Raw genomic sequence first — 15,168 nt, 5'->3', positions numbered from 1 at the left:
ATTGGGCATTTAGTGGGGACCAAGCGTTAATGTAAGTGCTAGAGATACAGCCCTGGAAAAAGATAAATACATTGCCTTTATGGCAGTTTTATGTAGTTAGAGAATTAAATAATAAGGTAAATATATATTATAATACCATGCCAAGTTGTAAAAAGTGCTACAAATTAAAATAAAGTGGGACCTGGGTATAGAGAATAGCAAGGTAGTAAGTAATCTTCTGCTGTTTCAGATAAGGCAACCAGGGAATGCCCTTCTTAAGTTACCTTTGAGGAGAGACCTACATGAAATGATGAAGCAAAATCACACACACAACAAAGATTTGAGTTGAACCCCTATAGCGATATTAAGGGTAAACGTATAATTGTTAGATTTTTAAGAATTATATTCTTTAACCATTTTGATGGAAAATTTCAAATGTGCAAAATTAGACAAGTATGATGAACCCATTCAGGTTTAGCAATTAACAAGACATAATCAACTTTGTCTCGTCTGTTACCCTCATCCCATACTTTCTTCCCTTACTCAGAGATTATTTTGAAGTAATTTTGTTAGACTTTAAATACTGAAATAGTTGAGGATCCCTAAAATGCAAGAAATCCCAGGTCAGGAGCATGTATGATCTTCTGCAGCTCTCATTATACACCTTTAGAAACTGGTATTTGTATTTTGCTCTATTTAGGGGCACCTGCGTGGCTCAGTCAGTTAAGCATCTGACTTTTGATTTCAGCTCAGTTCATGGTCTCAGAGTCCTAGGATGGAGCCTGCAGTCGGCTCCACACTCAGCAGGGAGTCTGCTTGAGAATTCCCTCTGCATCTGCCTCTCCCTCCACTAGCACGCACTGTCTCTCTCTCACAAATAAATAAATTTTAAATTAGATAGATCTATTTAGATTTAGATTTGTTTTCTTCTGAGGAGGACTGTTTAGATATAGACATAGGTATGACGTAGAACAAAACATGAAAGCCAGGTGAAATTCTGATAAATATATATCTGTTCAGTGTGTTCTGAAGTTGAAGATAAAACTGAGTCTGTGTACCATGTATGTTTTTTTAGCAGGTTCTAGACTTCATGCAGTTTCTAAAAATGAGTGTTCTTTTTGTCATAATGCTCCCATAGGACAAGAAGGGATGTGAATGACTTCGTTCCACTTAACTGTTTGAAAATCTTGCTCATTCTTTTTCAGGTGCCTGAACTCTGTCTGGCCATAAATGAGCTGTCTAATCATCCGCACAATCTTCTGTGGTTGGTACAGCTGGTCCCTAACTGGACATCACGTGGAAGGTATTGAAAATTGAGAATTAAACATTAAGAAAAATTTTTGTGTTTACATTATTGAAATACTTTTGGGTCCTTTATTTCCTTTCATCATTCCTTGATTGTTAGATCAGTCTTTTATTTCTTAGTCAGGTGTGGGAAAAGGCATTGACAGCCTGATTCTAATCCTTAACATAGATCGTTTTGTGATACTTTTTATTTATTTTTTATTTTTTATTTTTATTTTTTTTTTAAGATTTTATTTATTTATTTGTCAGAGAGAGAGCGAGCGAGCACATGCAGACAGAGTGGCAGGAAGAGGCAGAGAGAGAAGCAGGCTCCCTGCTGAGCAAGGAGCCTGATGTGGGACTTGATCCCAGGATGCTGGGATCATGACCTGAGCCGAAGGCAGCCGCTTAACCAACTGAGCCACCCAGGTGTCCCGATACTCTTGATTTTTAATTTTAGCTTATCTTATAATTTAATACAGGTGGCACATTATCATGAAAATGGATGAATTAGCTTTTTTCTTTTTTTTTTTCCTTTAGTAAACATAAATGTGAGCAATAAAATTTTCCTTCAGTAAATCAGCAGGGCCAAAGATAAAGATTCTTTTTTTTTTTTTTTTTTTTTTTTAAGATTTTATTTATTTATTTGAGAGAGATCACAAGCAGGCAGAGAGGCAGGCAGAGAGAGAGGAAGAAGCAGGCTCCCTGCTGAGCAGAGAGACCGATGCAAGGCTCGATCCCAGGATTCCGAGTTCATGACCCGAGCCGAAGGCAGCGGCCCAACCCGCTGAGCCACCCAGGCGCCCCCAAAGATAAAGATTCTTAATGATTTGCCTGAGTTGCAGGCAATTCTAACTTTATGTACAAATATTTTACGTGAAAATTTTACTGTTTTGTTAAAGTTTATAAGTTGTTATACTGTCTTCTCTTGAAACACTAGCTGTGTTTCCAGTTAGAAGAACTTTGGGCTCATTCATTTGCTTCTCAAACAGTATTGATTAAAATGCATTCTAAATACTTTTAAATTCTAATTCCAGGCAATTAAGACAGTGCCTCAGCCTAGTGATTATTTCAAAGCTTTTGGATGAGAAACATGAAGATATCCCTAATACCAGTAATCTGCAGGTATAAATAGTATTTGTTTTTTTTTCATTAATGGGAAAGGTAGGGAGGTATAAGGAAAACCGATGGTTCTTAAGTCAAGTTCTGGGATCAGATCTCAGTTCTCAAGCATGATATTATTCATATAATCTTTGGAATGGTACTTAACTAATAAGGTCCATTACATGGACATGATATCAATACTCAGTAACATATAGGTTGGTAGTGGATAATTAGATGAACTAATGTATAAATACTGGGAAAATCAAAATGTGTTCTATAAGTAGGACTATTTATATAATTATCAAGGTTAGTTTTATCACAAGATTAGAACTTGCAGAACTATTGTACATTAATTGCCTCTTTTACCTGTTTTAATATTAAATATTCCTTAAACTATAGAGCTTAAACATGGTTGTCCTCTAGTAATTGTTCAGTAGTAAATACATCATGTATAGATAAGTGGGTTTAAATGTGTCCAACAGAAGCTTCACTGAAAGGTCCTGAAAGCTTTTTACAAACCTTAATAACACTAAGGGAGCTACAGGGGCTACACATAATTGGAATTTTAAAACTCAACAGCTAACCGGTCTAGATGTGTTCTTCTGTGAACTGCAATTCAGTACAAGATGCTCTGTTCTCTACTAGATCCGAGGAATAAAAAAATGAAATTAGAGACTCTGCTCTTGGAAACATAATCTAGGTTGAAACAAAATAAACCACTGCAGTATAATGTAGTAAGAACAACGATAGAAGTATGCACAGGGCACTGTGGGACAAAGAAATTGGAAGGCGCAACTGGTTTCGTTAGTAGAGCTCAGGTAGACTTAATTTCAGGTATATGGGGCTGTCAGTCCTTTCAGTGATACTTACTTTCATCAAAAGAATTCTTTTTAGAATTCAGTGACTTCTACTCATAGGGAGATTCGGCTTTGCTGACTTTCAAATAATTCCACAGAGAAAGCATTCTGTGTGGCCTGTATTGTAATGCCATTCAGTCTCTTCCTCGAGCTTTTATCCTTAATTACAAGTATTGAACCTTTTAATTTAAAATCCCTTTTAAGCAAATGAGGACTTTTAGTAAAGGAGAATTGGGTATCACTGGACTATAAAGAAAGCTAAAGGGATAAAATTAGAGAAGGCAAAATGAACAGAGGACTGCTAAAAAAAAGTAGACTAAGAGCGAGCAACTGTATTACTTAATATTGTTGAGTTTCTTCTCTGTCTGTTGATAGATATCAGTCCTACATCGCTATCTTGTGCAAATGAAGCCTTCTGATTTGTTGAAGAAAATGGTCTTGAAGAAAAGGGCTGAACAGCCAAATGGCACTATTGATGATAGTCTTCATTTGGAACTCGAAAAGCAGGTATCCAGGGCAAGATACCTCAAAAGAGTACATTTGAGTATAACTGAGGCCAGTTACCAAACAACAGCTTAGGCATTTCTGGATTTAGAGACTTAGATACATTCTAGCAAACAAAATTATGAAGTGAATGATATTTTTTTACTTACTGCTGTTATGAAATTCATAAGTAACCTTGAGAGTTGAGAACTGAGGTAAAAGGATGGTTGTTGGTAATTCAATACTGGGAGTATTTTTGGTACTCCTTTACTAGGGCAGTTGTGAGATAGTAAAAGGAATGCACTTGAGTTAGAAGTCAGGAAGCCTAGGTTAAATGGTTGGCTTTTCCCTAACTACCAGGCTCAGTTAACTTTAGCAAATTCTTTAATACTTCCTGGGCAACTCTCCTAATGTGTAAACTGGGATAATATCTATGCTAGCTAATTCATGGGTGTTTGTTTCACTTATTTCTCTAACAGGCATATTACCTGACCTACATTCTTCTTCATTTAGTTGGTGAAGTTAGTTGTTCTCATTCTTTTTCTTCTGGACAACGGGTAGGTAGTTTTTAGTGTTCTTTGTTGCTAATTAAATGTCACTATTGATGGAATGAATGAATATTCTTTATATAGAAGAAAACTTTGTAAAAGTTAACTTTGGGTTTGCTATAGAAATCCCAGTGTACACTGGAAAGAGAGAAGTAATATAGAAACTTTGCAACATATCATTGGCAAGAATTATTTGCGCATGTTAGTTGTGTTTATTGGAGTGTAGCTTAATCATCCTAACTTGACAATAGTGTAATACATTAATAAAATACCAAAGGTCACCAAACCAGCTGTTAGCTGGTTTTTTCTCCATCTCTTCACCCACTACACTTTTTTTCCCCTTTAGAAATATTGCCTTCAAAATTAAATTGATGTTAAGTCAGAGTACTTGATATATGCATTTCTTAATTATCTCCTCGTGGTACGATTTTCATTTTGAATTATTCTGTCCTTCCCATACTACCATAATCCATACTTCTAGGGAAAGTTCTTAAGTCATCGTGTTTCATACTGTGGATATTCCAACCTGTTTTAAAACTTGGTATCTCCTTTGTCATTGTGAAAAGGACATAACACTGGTTCATATGGAGTTTTCTTAGGTTTTGTTGTTTGTTTTGCTTTTTGGTTTTTTAGGTAGACACACAATGTTATAGTTACTGGTGAACACCATAGTGACTAAACAGGTTTATATATTTTACTATGCTCACCACAAGTGTAACTACCATCTGTCACCATACAGTGTGTTATAATACCATTGACTGTATTCACTATGCTGTACCCTTTATCCCCATGACGTATTCATTCCATACCTGGAAATCTATACCTCCCACTCCCCTTCAGCCATTTTGCCCATCCTCTCACCACCACCACCAGCCTCTGGGAATCCTCAGTTTGCTCTCTGTATTTATAGGTCTCTTTCTGCTTTTTGTTTGTTTTTTCTTTTTCTTTTTTAGGTTTCACATAAAAGTGAAATCATGTATTTGTTGGCTTCTGTCTGATTTATTTCCCTTAGCATTTCTGGATTTAGAGACTTAGATACATTCTAGCAAACAAAATTATAAAATGAATGATATTTTTTACTTACTGCTGTTAAGAAATTCATAAGTAACCTTGAGAGTTGAGAACTGAGGTAAAAGGATGGTTGTTGGTAATTCAATACTGGGAGTATTTTTGGTACTCCTTTACTAGGGCAGTTGTGAGATAGTAAAAGGAATGCACTTGAGTTAGAAGTCAGGAAGCCTAGGTTAAATGGTTGGCTTTTCCCTAACTACCAGTCTTGGTTAACTTTAGCAAATTCTTTAATACTTCCTGGGCAACTCTCCTAATGTATAAACTGGGATGATATCTATGCTCTGATGTCTACACTCTGTAGGTTTATCTGTTTATCTGTTTGTCTCAAATGGTAAAATCTCGTCCTTTTTACGGCTGGCAGTATGTATGTATGTGTGTATATATATATGTGTATGTATGTGTGTATATATATGTGTGTATATATATAGTAAGTGTAGATTTTTAAATGATTGTTAGTTCTAACGGCACCATCCCTGTGTTAATTTGCAATGCTTCAGAGTTGTTTTCATCCCTCATGTTTGTTTTGCACAGAAACACTTCGTGCACCTCTGTGGAGCTTTGGAAAAGCATGTTAAGTGTGATATTAGAGAAGATGCAAGGCTGTTTTACAGAACTAAAGTAAGTGTGTGTTTTTCATAAGGAATGTTTTAGGGGTTTTTGTTGTCATTGTTGTCTAGCTTTGATTACATTAATATTTGAGGAAGAGAAGCACCCCTTTAAAAAGGGGGTGGGGGTTGAGTAGCTCAGTCAGTTAAGTATCTGCTTTTGGCTCAGGTCATGATCCTGGAGTCATGGGATTAAGCCCCCCATTGGAGGTGCCCCCCCGCCAGCGGGGAATTTGCTTCTCCCTCTGCCCTTCACCCTGCTCATGCTCTCTTACCCCTCTCATGCTCTCTGGCTCTCGCTCTCTCAAATAAATAAAATCTTTTTTAAAAAGAGCATATAAATGAGAAATACGATTTTCTCTATTAATAACAGAAGTTAGTTTCTACTAAATACTTGTAGCTAAATTAAAAGTGAAAGGAAAGGTGCGTGGCTGGTTCCGTCAGTAGAGCATGTAACTCTACATCTTGGGGTTGTGAGTTTGAGCCCTTCATTGGGTGAAGAAATAACTTTTTTTAAAAAAGTGAAGGGGAGGGCGCCTGGGTGGCTCAGTGGGTTAAGCCGCTGCCTTCGGCTCGGGTCATGATCTCAGAGTCCTGGGATCGAGTCCCACATCGGGCTCCCTGCTCAGCAGAGAGCCTGCTTCCCTCTCTCTCTCTTTGCCTGCCTCTCCATCTACTTGTGATTTCTCTCTGTCAAATAAATAAATAAAGTCTTTTAAAAAAAAAAAAAAAAAAAAAAGTGAAGGGGAAAAAAAATCTCAAGACAAATGTATTTTTCATTTTACTATACTCAATTCTAAAACTCCTGACACCTGAAGAGAAAGTTCTTCCAGTACTCGTTGGAGATGCCTCCATCTCCAATGGAGATGAAACTTACTGAGATGAAGCTTATTGAGATGCCTGCATGGTTCAGTCAGTTAATCTTCTGCCTTCAGTTCAGGTCATGATCCCAGGGTCCTGGGATCAAGTCCTACATCAGGCTCATTGCTCAGCAGGGAGTCTGCTTCTCCCTCTGCCTGCTGTTCCCCCTGCTTATGTGTGCTCACGCACTCGCTCTCTGACAAATAATATCTTCCCAAAAAAAAGACACTAGTAAGTTTATTTTGTCATTATACAAATTAAGACTTTTATGCCAAAATTAGTTTCAGGGATTAAAAACAATTTTGTGACAATTGAAAACTTGTTTTGTTCATGGAGAAGAAATAGGTTAGCTGTTGTTCTTTGAATGATCCATTAGAGAATGTGTTAAAGAAGGATTCTTCAGGTTTCTAAGTCCTGCTCACCCAGTCTGAGCTCTAAGATGGAAATGATTCAGCATTAAGCTTGCTAATAAGCTTTTTTCTTAAGCGTTTAGTACATTCAAAGACAGTAGAAAAGCTGACTATGAGTATAGAGTTAGGAAAGCAACTTGAGGGGCGCCTGGGTGGCTCAGTGGTTAAGCCGCTGCCTTCGGCTCAGGTCATGATCTCAGGGTCCTGGGATCGAGTCCCGCATCGGGCTCTCTGCTCGGCAGGGAGCCTGCTTCCTCCTCTCTCTCTCTGCCTGCCTCTCTACCTACTTGTGATTTCTCTCTGTCAAATAAATAAATAAAATCTTTAAAAAAAAAAAAAAAAAAAGGAAAGCAACTTGAGTATTAAAACAGTGATTTTAACAGTTTTACCTAAGACACTGAACACTTTTTAAAAAAAACTTTTAAGGATTTTTTATTCCAAATCATCTTTTAGCATTTGTAATGTAAAGCTGATTCTTTTTTGCCATTGTGTTTGGATAAGTCAGTAAATGTGAAGTTTCAGCTTTGTAACTTTATATCTTAAATTAATTAGCTATAAAGGTTAATCATTTCAGCAATGCCCATTTGGATTCAGTATGTGTATTTATTTTAGTAGATTTCAGTTAAATACAGAGATGAGCACCTAATGAAGTTGTATCAGATTGCAGATTTTCAGAAATATGTAGGGGATAGCTCTTTGACTTAAGAGTGGAAACCATAGTTTCAAAGCACATTCTTTTGAACATTGACTAGAGTTACTGGCCCGTAGAACTTGGTGGTAGTAGCTACTGCTGACAGATGTGCTAAAAAGGGACCACCCAAGGTCTTTGTTTCTTAAAGCCAGGAGCCTGTATAGATTGGTGCCAGGGCTTCTCTTAAGAGTGGAGAGAGACACAAGAGGTCTATGGAAATTGCATTGGGGGATGGTCTGCTGAGGAGTTGCCTCTTCACAACCTGTAATAGAAAAGGTGATTATTTTGGAGAAACTGAATCTGCTGAACTCTAAATGGAGAAGAAAGTAGACTTTTTAATTTATTTTATAAACTTAAAACAGCTATAAAATTCTTGACTTGTTTAGAACATTTTTCTTAAGCAGTTATGTTTAAGAGCTAATTGAGAATCTCTAGAGTGGTAGGAAAGTTTAAGTTTCATGCAGAGACTCACTAAACCTTCAAACACAGGAATATACCTTGTATTTGAAGGGGTTTTGTAGTACTTTGCAGAAATGTGGAGAGGCAGAACAGTAAATTTTGGATCTTCTGATCATGTGGAAAGGAACAAATGACAGCCATTTTTTGTGGCCTTGAGTCTTTCAAATAGAAGTTGGAAAGATAAGGACAGTCAAAGCCTTGGGCCCTATAACAAACCCACACCTGAGCTTATCTATGTGGGTGTTCAAAAGCCAGCAAGTTGAAAATATAAGTATCTTGCAGGCAGGAAAGGAGCACATTTTTTCTGGATGATCTTTAGTAACTAATGGGAAAATAGAGTCCTAAGCATGCAGTAATTTAGGTTATGGTAATCGAGGAGTCTTACATTAATCTCTGTGATTTGAAAGCCCCTCCAGAAAAAGAGCAGTTTTTTTCTTTCTTGGCAGAAATTAAATTGAATTGTTGGGTGTGGGCCTGTCACAACTATCAGATCTTTTATCAAGCATTAAGTGGATTTTAGTTAAGGATGTTTTGATCTGATTACTTTTCCCCTTTTTAATGTTTTTAAGGTAAAAGACCTGGTTGCCAGGATACATGGAAAATGGCAGGAAATAATCCAGAACTGTCGGCCTACTCAGGTGTCATTTTATTAAAGTTTTTTATTTATTCTTAGTAGTTTTGCTAAATGGTAACTTTTTATGTTGTTTGAAATAAATTATTACACAGCACTTTCTTCTAGATATCTTAAGATAAACTGCAAACTCCAGTATAATAATGTGTGTATGTTTTTTAGTTTTTGTTTGCTTTTCTGTTTATTAACATATTTCCAGAGATGGTTGAGCCCATTTTAAAATGTCACATTGCCTCAAAGGTGGTTGATATTTCATGGGGAGCATTTTTCTTAATAGCTTTATTGAGATAAAATTCATGTATCATATTTCACTCATTTAAAGTGGTTTTTAGGGGCATTTGGGTGACTCAGTGTGTTAAAGCCTCCGCCTTCAGCTCAGGTCATGATCCCAGGGTTTTGGGATCGAGCCCCACATCAGGCTCTCTGCTCAGCAGGGAGCCTGCTTTCACCTCTCTCTCTCTGCCGACTTGTGATCTCTGTCTGTCAAATAAATAAATAAAATCTTTTTAAAAATTTTTTAAAAAGTGGTTTTTAGTATACGTACAGTTGTGTGACCACCACCACCAAATGTTTTAACGTACTTTAAAACATTTTTGTCACTCCAGAAAGAAATCCCAGAAGCCATTAGCAGCTACTGCCTATTTCCCAACCACCTGTATTTCTATCCCCAGCTCCCCCCAAAGCCTTTAGGTGACCGCTGTTTTTTCTGTCTATATTATATAGATTTTCCTACTCACATTTCCTCTAAGTCAAACGATATACTATTTGGTCTTTTATGACTGGCTTCTTTCACATAATATTAGGTGAATCCATGTTGTAGCATCTTTGTCATTTCTGTTGTCAAGTAATATTCCATTATATGAATTATCCACTTACTAGATGGACATTTGATTATGCTTCCACTTCCTGGCTGTTCTAAATAATGCTTCCATGAACAATACCACACGGGTTTTAGTGTGAACATGTTTTCAAATGAAAATATTTTGGGTGTATACCTGGGAGTAGAATTGCTGGGTTGTGTGGGGATTCTATGTTAAATGTTTTGAGGAATTGCCAGACTGTTTTCCAAAGTGGCTGCACTTTTTACATTCCCACCAGAATATATAAGGTTTCTAAATTCTCCACATTCTTGCTAACACTTGTTATTATCTGTGGTTTTGATTATAGCTATAGTAGGGGGTTGGTAGTAGAACCTCATTGTGGTTTTAATTCATACTTCCCAGTGATGAATGATGTTGAGAATCTTTTCATATACCTGCTGTCCATTCATGTAGCTTCTTTGGAGAAAGTCCGTTGAAATCCTTTGCTCATTTTTTAATTGGGCTTTTTATCTTTTTATTATTGAATTGTAGAAAATTTCCATTTGTTCCAAATACAAGTCCCTTGTTAAGTATATAATTTGCTAATATAGTCTCTAATTCTGTGTATTGTCTTTTCATTGCCTTGATAGTATCGTTTGTAGAACAAAAGTTTTTTAGCTGTGATGAAGTCCAGTTTTATTTATTATTTTTCCATTTGTTAGACTTTTGGTATCCTATCTAAGGGGACTTTGCTTAAGAGGGGCATTGTGTAAGCAACTGGTATTACATTTGCTATACTATAAATTTGCCTTTTACAAACTAACGGATATATTATTGTCTAAAATTATGCTTCTCAAATTTTAATGTGAGTATAGGCATCAATTTATTGAAACGCCAATTTTGATTCGTTAGGTCTGGAGTGGGACCTGAGAGATGCTCCATTTCTAACAGGTTCTCAAATTTATGGCAGTGTTGCTGGTCCAAGAACCATAATTTTAGTAGACAGGACCTAGAAGTTGCTTATAGTTTATGTCAAAGCAACAGGAGCACTGAAGATTAATTAGAAAAAGTAATCTCAACTCTTCTATATTTTGAATCTCTTGGTGTTACTGGCCTTAATAAGATATGCCTGCTCTTTGAGAACAGCCTTTGAGAAGTCTTAAACTAATGTTTTCTTGTTAACTTCAGTTTCTGATCCCAAAAGATCTTGTTTTAGCCTGGCCATCTTTTGCTGATGTGGTATTAAAATAAATGAATTTAATACCAAAACTTTTCTGTTAGTCACCTTAACATTTTATTTAATTTCTTAAATATGATCCTCCACATGTGTGTGTTGGTGAGGAAAACATCTTGCACTTATTCTGTACTTTCTTAAAATTAATTGTTAATTGTTGGACCACAAAATGTGAAAACTGATTCTGATTACCATAAATGTTCAGAGAAATATATAATATAAAGATTTTATTACTTCTTTTAGCAAAATCCTGTTTGATGATTAGTAGTTTTATAAGGATTAATACATAATCTGATTTTCTTTATCCTGTTTTTTCCCCCTTCCCTTTTCTAGGGGCAGCTTCATGACTTCTGGGTACCAGATTCATAACAGGATTTGAAGCAGCAAAAATATGAACCAAGAGAAATTCAATAAGATCATTTCCTAGAGGAGTAGAAAGAATGCTACAAACTCCAGTGGAATGCTAAGAAAATGTGCTGCAAATGTGCCACTTGAATATCTAGTATGAAGCTGGTAATGAAGAAATTGCCATTTCTAAAGCAGATATGAAACATGATCTGCTTAATTTTAAAGCAACTGACATTTTAAAAAGAGCAGCATCCTATAACAAGAGGGGAGTGGTAGAAGCAACTAATAGTTGCATGTCTAACCTACCCCTGTTAACTTCTTTTGCTAAATTGTAAGCCAGTTATCCTTTTATTTGGGGGGGGGGGTGTATTTATGGCACTTGGATAATCACAGGAAGTATGTAGGAAAGGGTTTGGACCAACTTGAGTAGTTGGACATGGAAGTCAAGACCAAGTTCCAGTTGGGTTTCATTTTGCCCTTGGTTATTTTAAGACTCAAAAAGAAGACTTAGAACTGAGATTAATAACAAAAAGAATAAATCTCTTCTGTAATTGCTATAAACCACAGGGAGGTTTCAATACATACATTTTCCTTCACTATTCAAGATTATAAATCTGTAAGATTTTTAAAATACATTTAAACAGTTAAGAATCAGAAATTTGGTATATTGCCAGATCCCCCTTAAGGGGAAGAAGTTAAGCTATAAAATAGTGTCTCTGTTTTCATGCCAAAACATTCGTAAGCAGTTTGTTTTGGATTCCTTTTAAATGTATATATAATTTTTTAAATACTGGTTAAATCTTAGAATCTTGGCTAAATCTTAGAATCCTGGCCCTTGGTTAGCCATATTACAGATATAGTATAGAAGCTTAAAGATCTGGACAAGTTTCCAAAACCCTTACTTTCATGAGTATATAAGCTTGGCAGAGACCTGGATGGTGTTTATTCTTTGGGACATTGCACACGCATGTGTGTGCATGTGTGTGTGTATGTGTGTGTGTGCACGCGCGTGTGTGTGCTTGTATTTTAAATTTGTTGCACTTGAAAACCACAGCTGCTCTAAATATTCTTAAACACTGGAAAGCCATCCTTGGGTTTAAATGGTGAAGGGTTAGTAGAAGTGCACATGCTGGTCTTAGCCCAAGGGCCCTTTGAAGCCTTTGGTAGTAATAGACTCTTACTAACTAACTGAAAAATTCTTTTGTTGACTGAGTGTCCCTTTTGGGGCGGGGGTTTGTTTCTTGAATGAGAATGTCAACAACTTTTTTCCTTCAATATTGACTTGGATGACACTGCTTTCCTGAGCATTCTGAGGTCTCCAGTTGTGGGGGAAGAGATGATGGAGAGGAAGGGAATTGGACTTGAGATTTATGGTTTGAGAGGGGAGATAATAATTTTTTTAAAAATAGCTTTCTACCTCTAAATTGAGGCTTAGGAGTAAAAAGCATTTTATCTTAAATTTATCATTTACAATAGTATAAGTAACTTTTGAGCCCATGTCAAGCATTGAGCAGTTAGAGATTTTATAGGGAAGACGTAAATCAACTCCCGAGAACCCCGACTGAATGAGGCTCCAAGAGTCAGACCAACAAAAGTTTTATTCTGTGTTGAGTTTACTGGTAAGAATATTATTATCTTGATACTACCTCTCAAGGGTATTATTAGAAAATGCCACTTATGGTTAATGAGATAGATACAAAGAGTTCTATTTGACAGAAGCTTGAAACTCTGGCATCTATCTGCCCAACAATGGGGGCTTTCACTCTTTGTAATTTAATACTTTGTAGATACATTATTTGTGTGTAATTTTATAAGTGTTCATATTTTTCTCATTTTGCATTGTGTAAAGTGTACAAAAACTCAAAGTATAAAATACTGCTTATATTGCTTGTAATTACAGTGTGTAAATATTTTCTAATCGTGTACATTGACGGGGGGACAAGTGGGTTATTCAGGTTTTTTTTTTTTAAGTGACCCTTTTGTATTGCAGTTTCAAGAGATAACTGCTCATCAAATTTAAAACCACTTTGATACATTTTTATTTAGCAGTTCCAGTAAGAAAAGTCTCTATTTTTAATTGTCTTTCTTCATTAGAGAAAAATACTTCACCTGTCCCTTTAAAAATGGCCAGACATCAGTTTGAGCCCTTGTATTTATGACTCTGGTAGATGTCTCCATCTCCAGGTCATAACTCCAGTCAGTATTTGCATTGGGTTCTCATACAAATTCTGGATGATTCTCTTTTAGCACAGTAACCCGTGACTTTTCTCCCAAATCAAGTATTATCCTTCTCCCTCTTGAGTCCCCATGTTCTGTCTCCCTCCTGCTATTGTTGCCCAGTGAATGGGATGGTAGTGGGGGGGGAGAAAATGTTCATTGCACAGAAAATGTCAGGCCACTTTTGGGACTTGGCAAACAAAGCTTGCACTGAGTGGTGGTGTGTTTGGCAATATTACTGTGCCAAAAATAACCTTGTCTAATTTTCTGGATATGTATGTCAAACTTATTACCCTTATTGCAAGCTGAAAATTAAGGTACTTGTAAGTGTTTATGCTTTTGTGTGTAACTGTTTGCCTTTTCTGAACTGCTTTTCTTGTTATCGGAAAATACAATTCCCTTAGTTATATCATGTTAAGTGAAAAGGCTCTCCATGGACAAAATGCATTGATGTAGCAGTAAAGTAACAGCATTTGTACATTTCCTGTCTATCTTCTGACGGCAGCGGTGCCTTTGTCACCTTTTGGAAGGTTGGCATTTTGGTTTTGTTTTGAAGTACAAATAATAGCTTGCTTTTGACTTCACAAAAATCTCCCCAGATGTAAGAGAGAGAAAAAAGGCGTGTTGTCATCCAGGCTCAGTCAGGAGCATTTGCATTTTTATTTCTGTCCAAACAAGTATAGTTGGTGGGGGGCTGGCCAGTAATAATGCGTGGAGTCTTTAAACCAAGGGTAATTTTTAAATTTAAAAATAAAAAATTTAAGAGGTGACCCAATAACAAGTAACTGAGTTAGAAAATTAGGGAAGAGACTGTCCTGGTTTGTCTCTAAGGAGGCAATAGGGTACTGGTGGCTGGGCATGTGGAGCGTGCTCTGCGATGGTTATTTCTTGCTCATTTACAGTGCTGGGGCACCTGGTCATCTGTGCATCTGCTTTCCCTGGGCAGTCCTGTCAGCCAGTTATTCCACCAGCTCTTAGGCAGTTTACAAGTAAATGCAAATTTCTTTTCTCTTTTTTTTTTTTTAAAGATTTTTTTACTACATCTTGTTTAAAGTCCCATGAATGTATGTGTGTGTTATTAAAAATGCTTTTTCTCAGTTTGAACATGTGTTCGGTAATATTTGTTTGGGAGTGGGAGACGGTTAAATATCTGGAATGTCCTATTTCTTCCCTGCCCCCTAGTTTTTAAACTGATTGGTTTTTCCTCTTGCTTTGGATTCTTCAGTCTGTTTTTTTGGCTTGATGTCGCTTGTTTCTGGAATACATAAAGCTATAGTTGTACACAGTTCACTTTTACATAAACTACTTAATAATGTGCTGCATAATTTGTGGCCAGCAGTTCAGTAATCTCACTCTTACATTACCTCATTCACTCGGATGATTCAACAACTATTGCGTACCTACTACATGCTAGGCACTCTTGAGAATTGGATTCAGTGATGAACAACACAAACAGATCTCTCATGATGAACAACACAAACAGATCTCTCTCAGTACCTGGGTACCTCAGTACTCTGTCATCTGGGTGCAAATACTGTTACTGCCCAAAGAGGACTAGAAAGAAATCCCTTTGACCTGGCTCCCTT

The 15,168-nt window shown here is 36.6% G+C and overlaps 1 protein-coding gene across 2 annotated transcripts in view; it reads left to right on the top strand.

Moving 5' to 3' along the window:
* The window catches only part of SLF2 (SMC5-SMC6 complex localization factor 2), a 48,122-nt gene extending 33,436 nt beyond the window's left edge, over nucleotides 1–14,686 (top strand). For both annotated transcript variants that reach the window (XM_059169175.1, XM_059169174.1), the window contains exons 14-20: nucleotides 1,185–1,282; nucleotides 2,301–2,388; nucleotides 3,600–3,731; nucleotides 4,187–4,264; nucleotides 5,858–5,944; nucleotides 8,922–8,990; nucleotides 11,351–14,686. In XM_059169175.1, the coding sequence (XP_059025158.1) occupies nucleotides 1,185–1,282; nucleotides 2,301–2,388; nucleotides 3,600–3,731; nucleotides 4,187–4,264; nucleotides 5,858–5,944; nucleotides 8,922–8,990; nucleotides 11,351–11,386 (588 nt within the window). In that variant the 3' untranslated portion in view covers nucleotides 11,387–14,686. The remainder of the gene's footprint in view (nucleotides 1–1,184; nucleotides 1,283–2,300; nucleotides 2,389–3,599; nucleotides 3,732–4,186; nucleotides 4,265–5,857; nucleotides 5,945–8,921; nucleotides 8,991–11,350) is intronic.
* The last annotated feature ends 482 nt before the right edge of the window (nucleotides 14,687–15,168 follow it).

This window comes from Mustela lutreola, chromosome 4 (genome assembly GCF_030435805.1).
Source record: "Mustela lutreola isolate mMusLut2 chromosome 4, mMusLut2.pri, whole genome shotgun sequence".
Classification (NCBI taxonomy): Eukaryota; Metazoa; Chordata; class Mammalia; order Carnivora; family Mustelidae; genus Mustela; species Mustela lutreola.
Note: the sequence above shows the minus strand (reverse complement) of the source record. Positions and strands in the feature narration are given on the sequence as shown.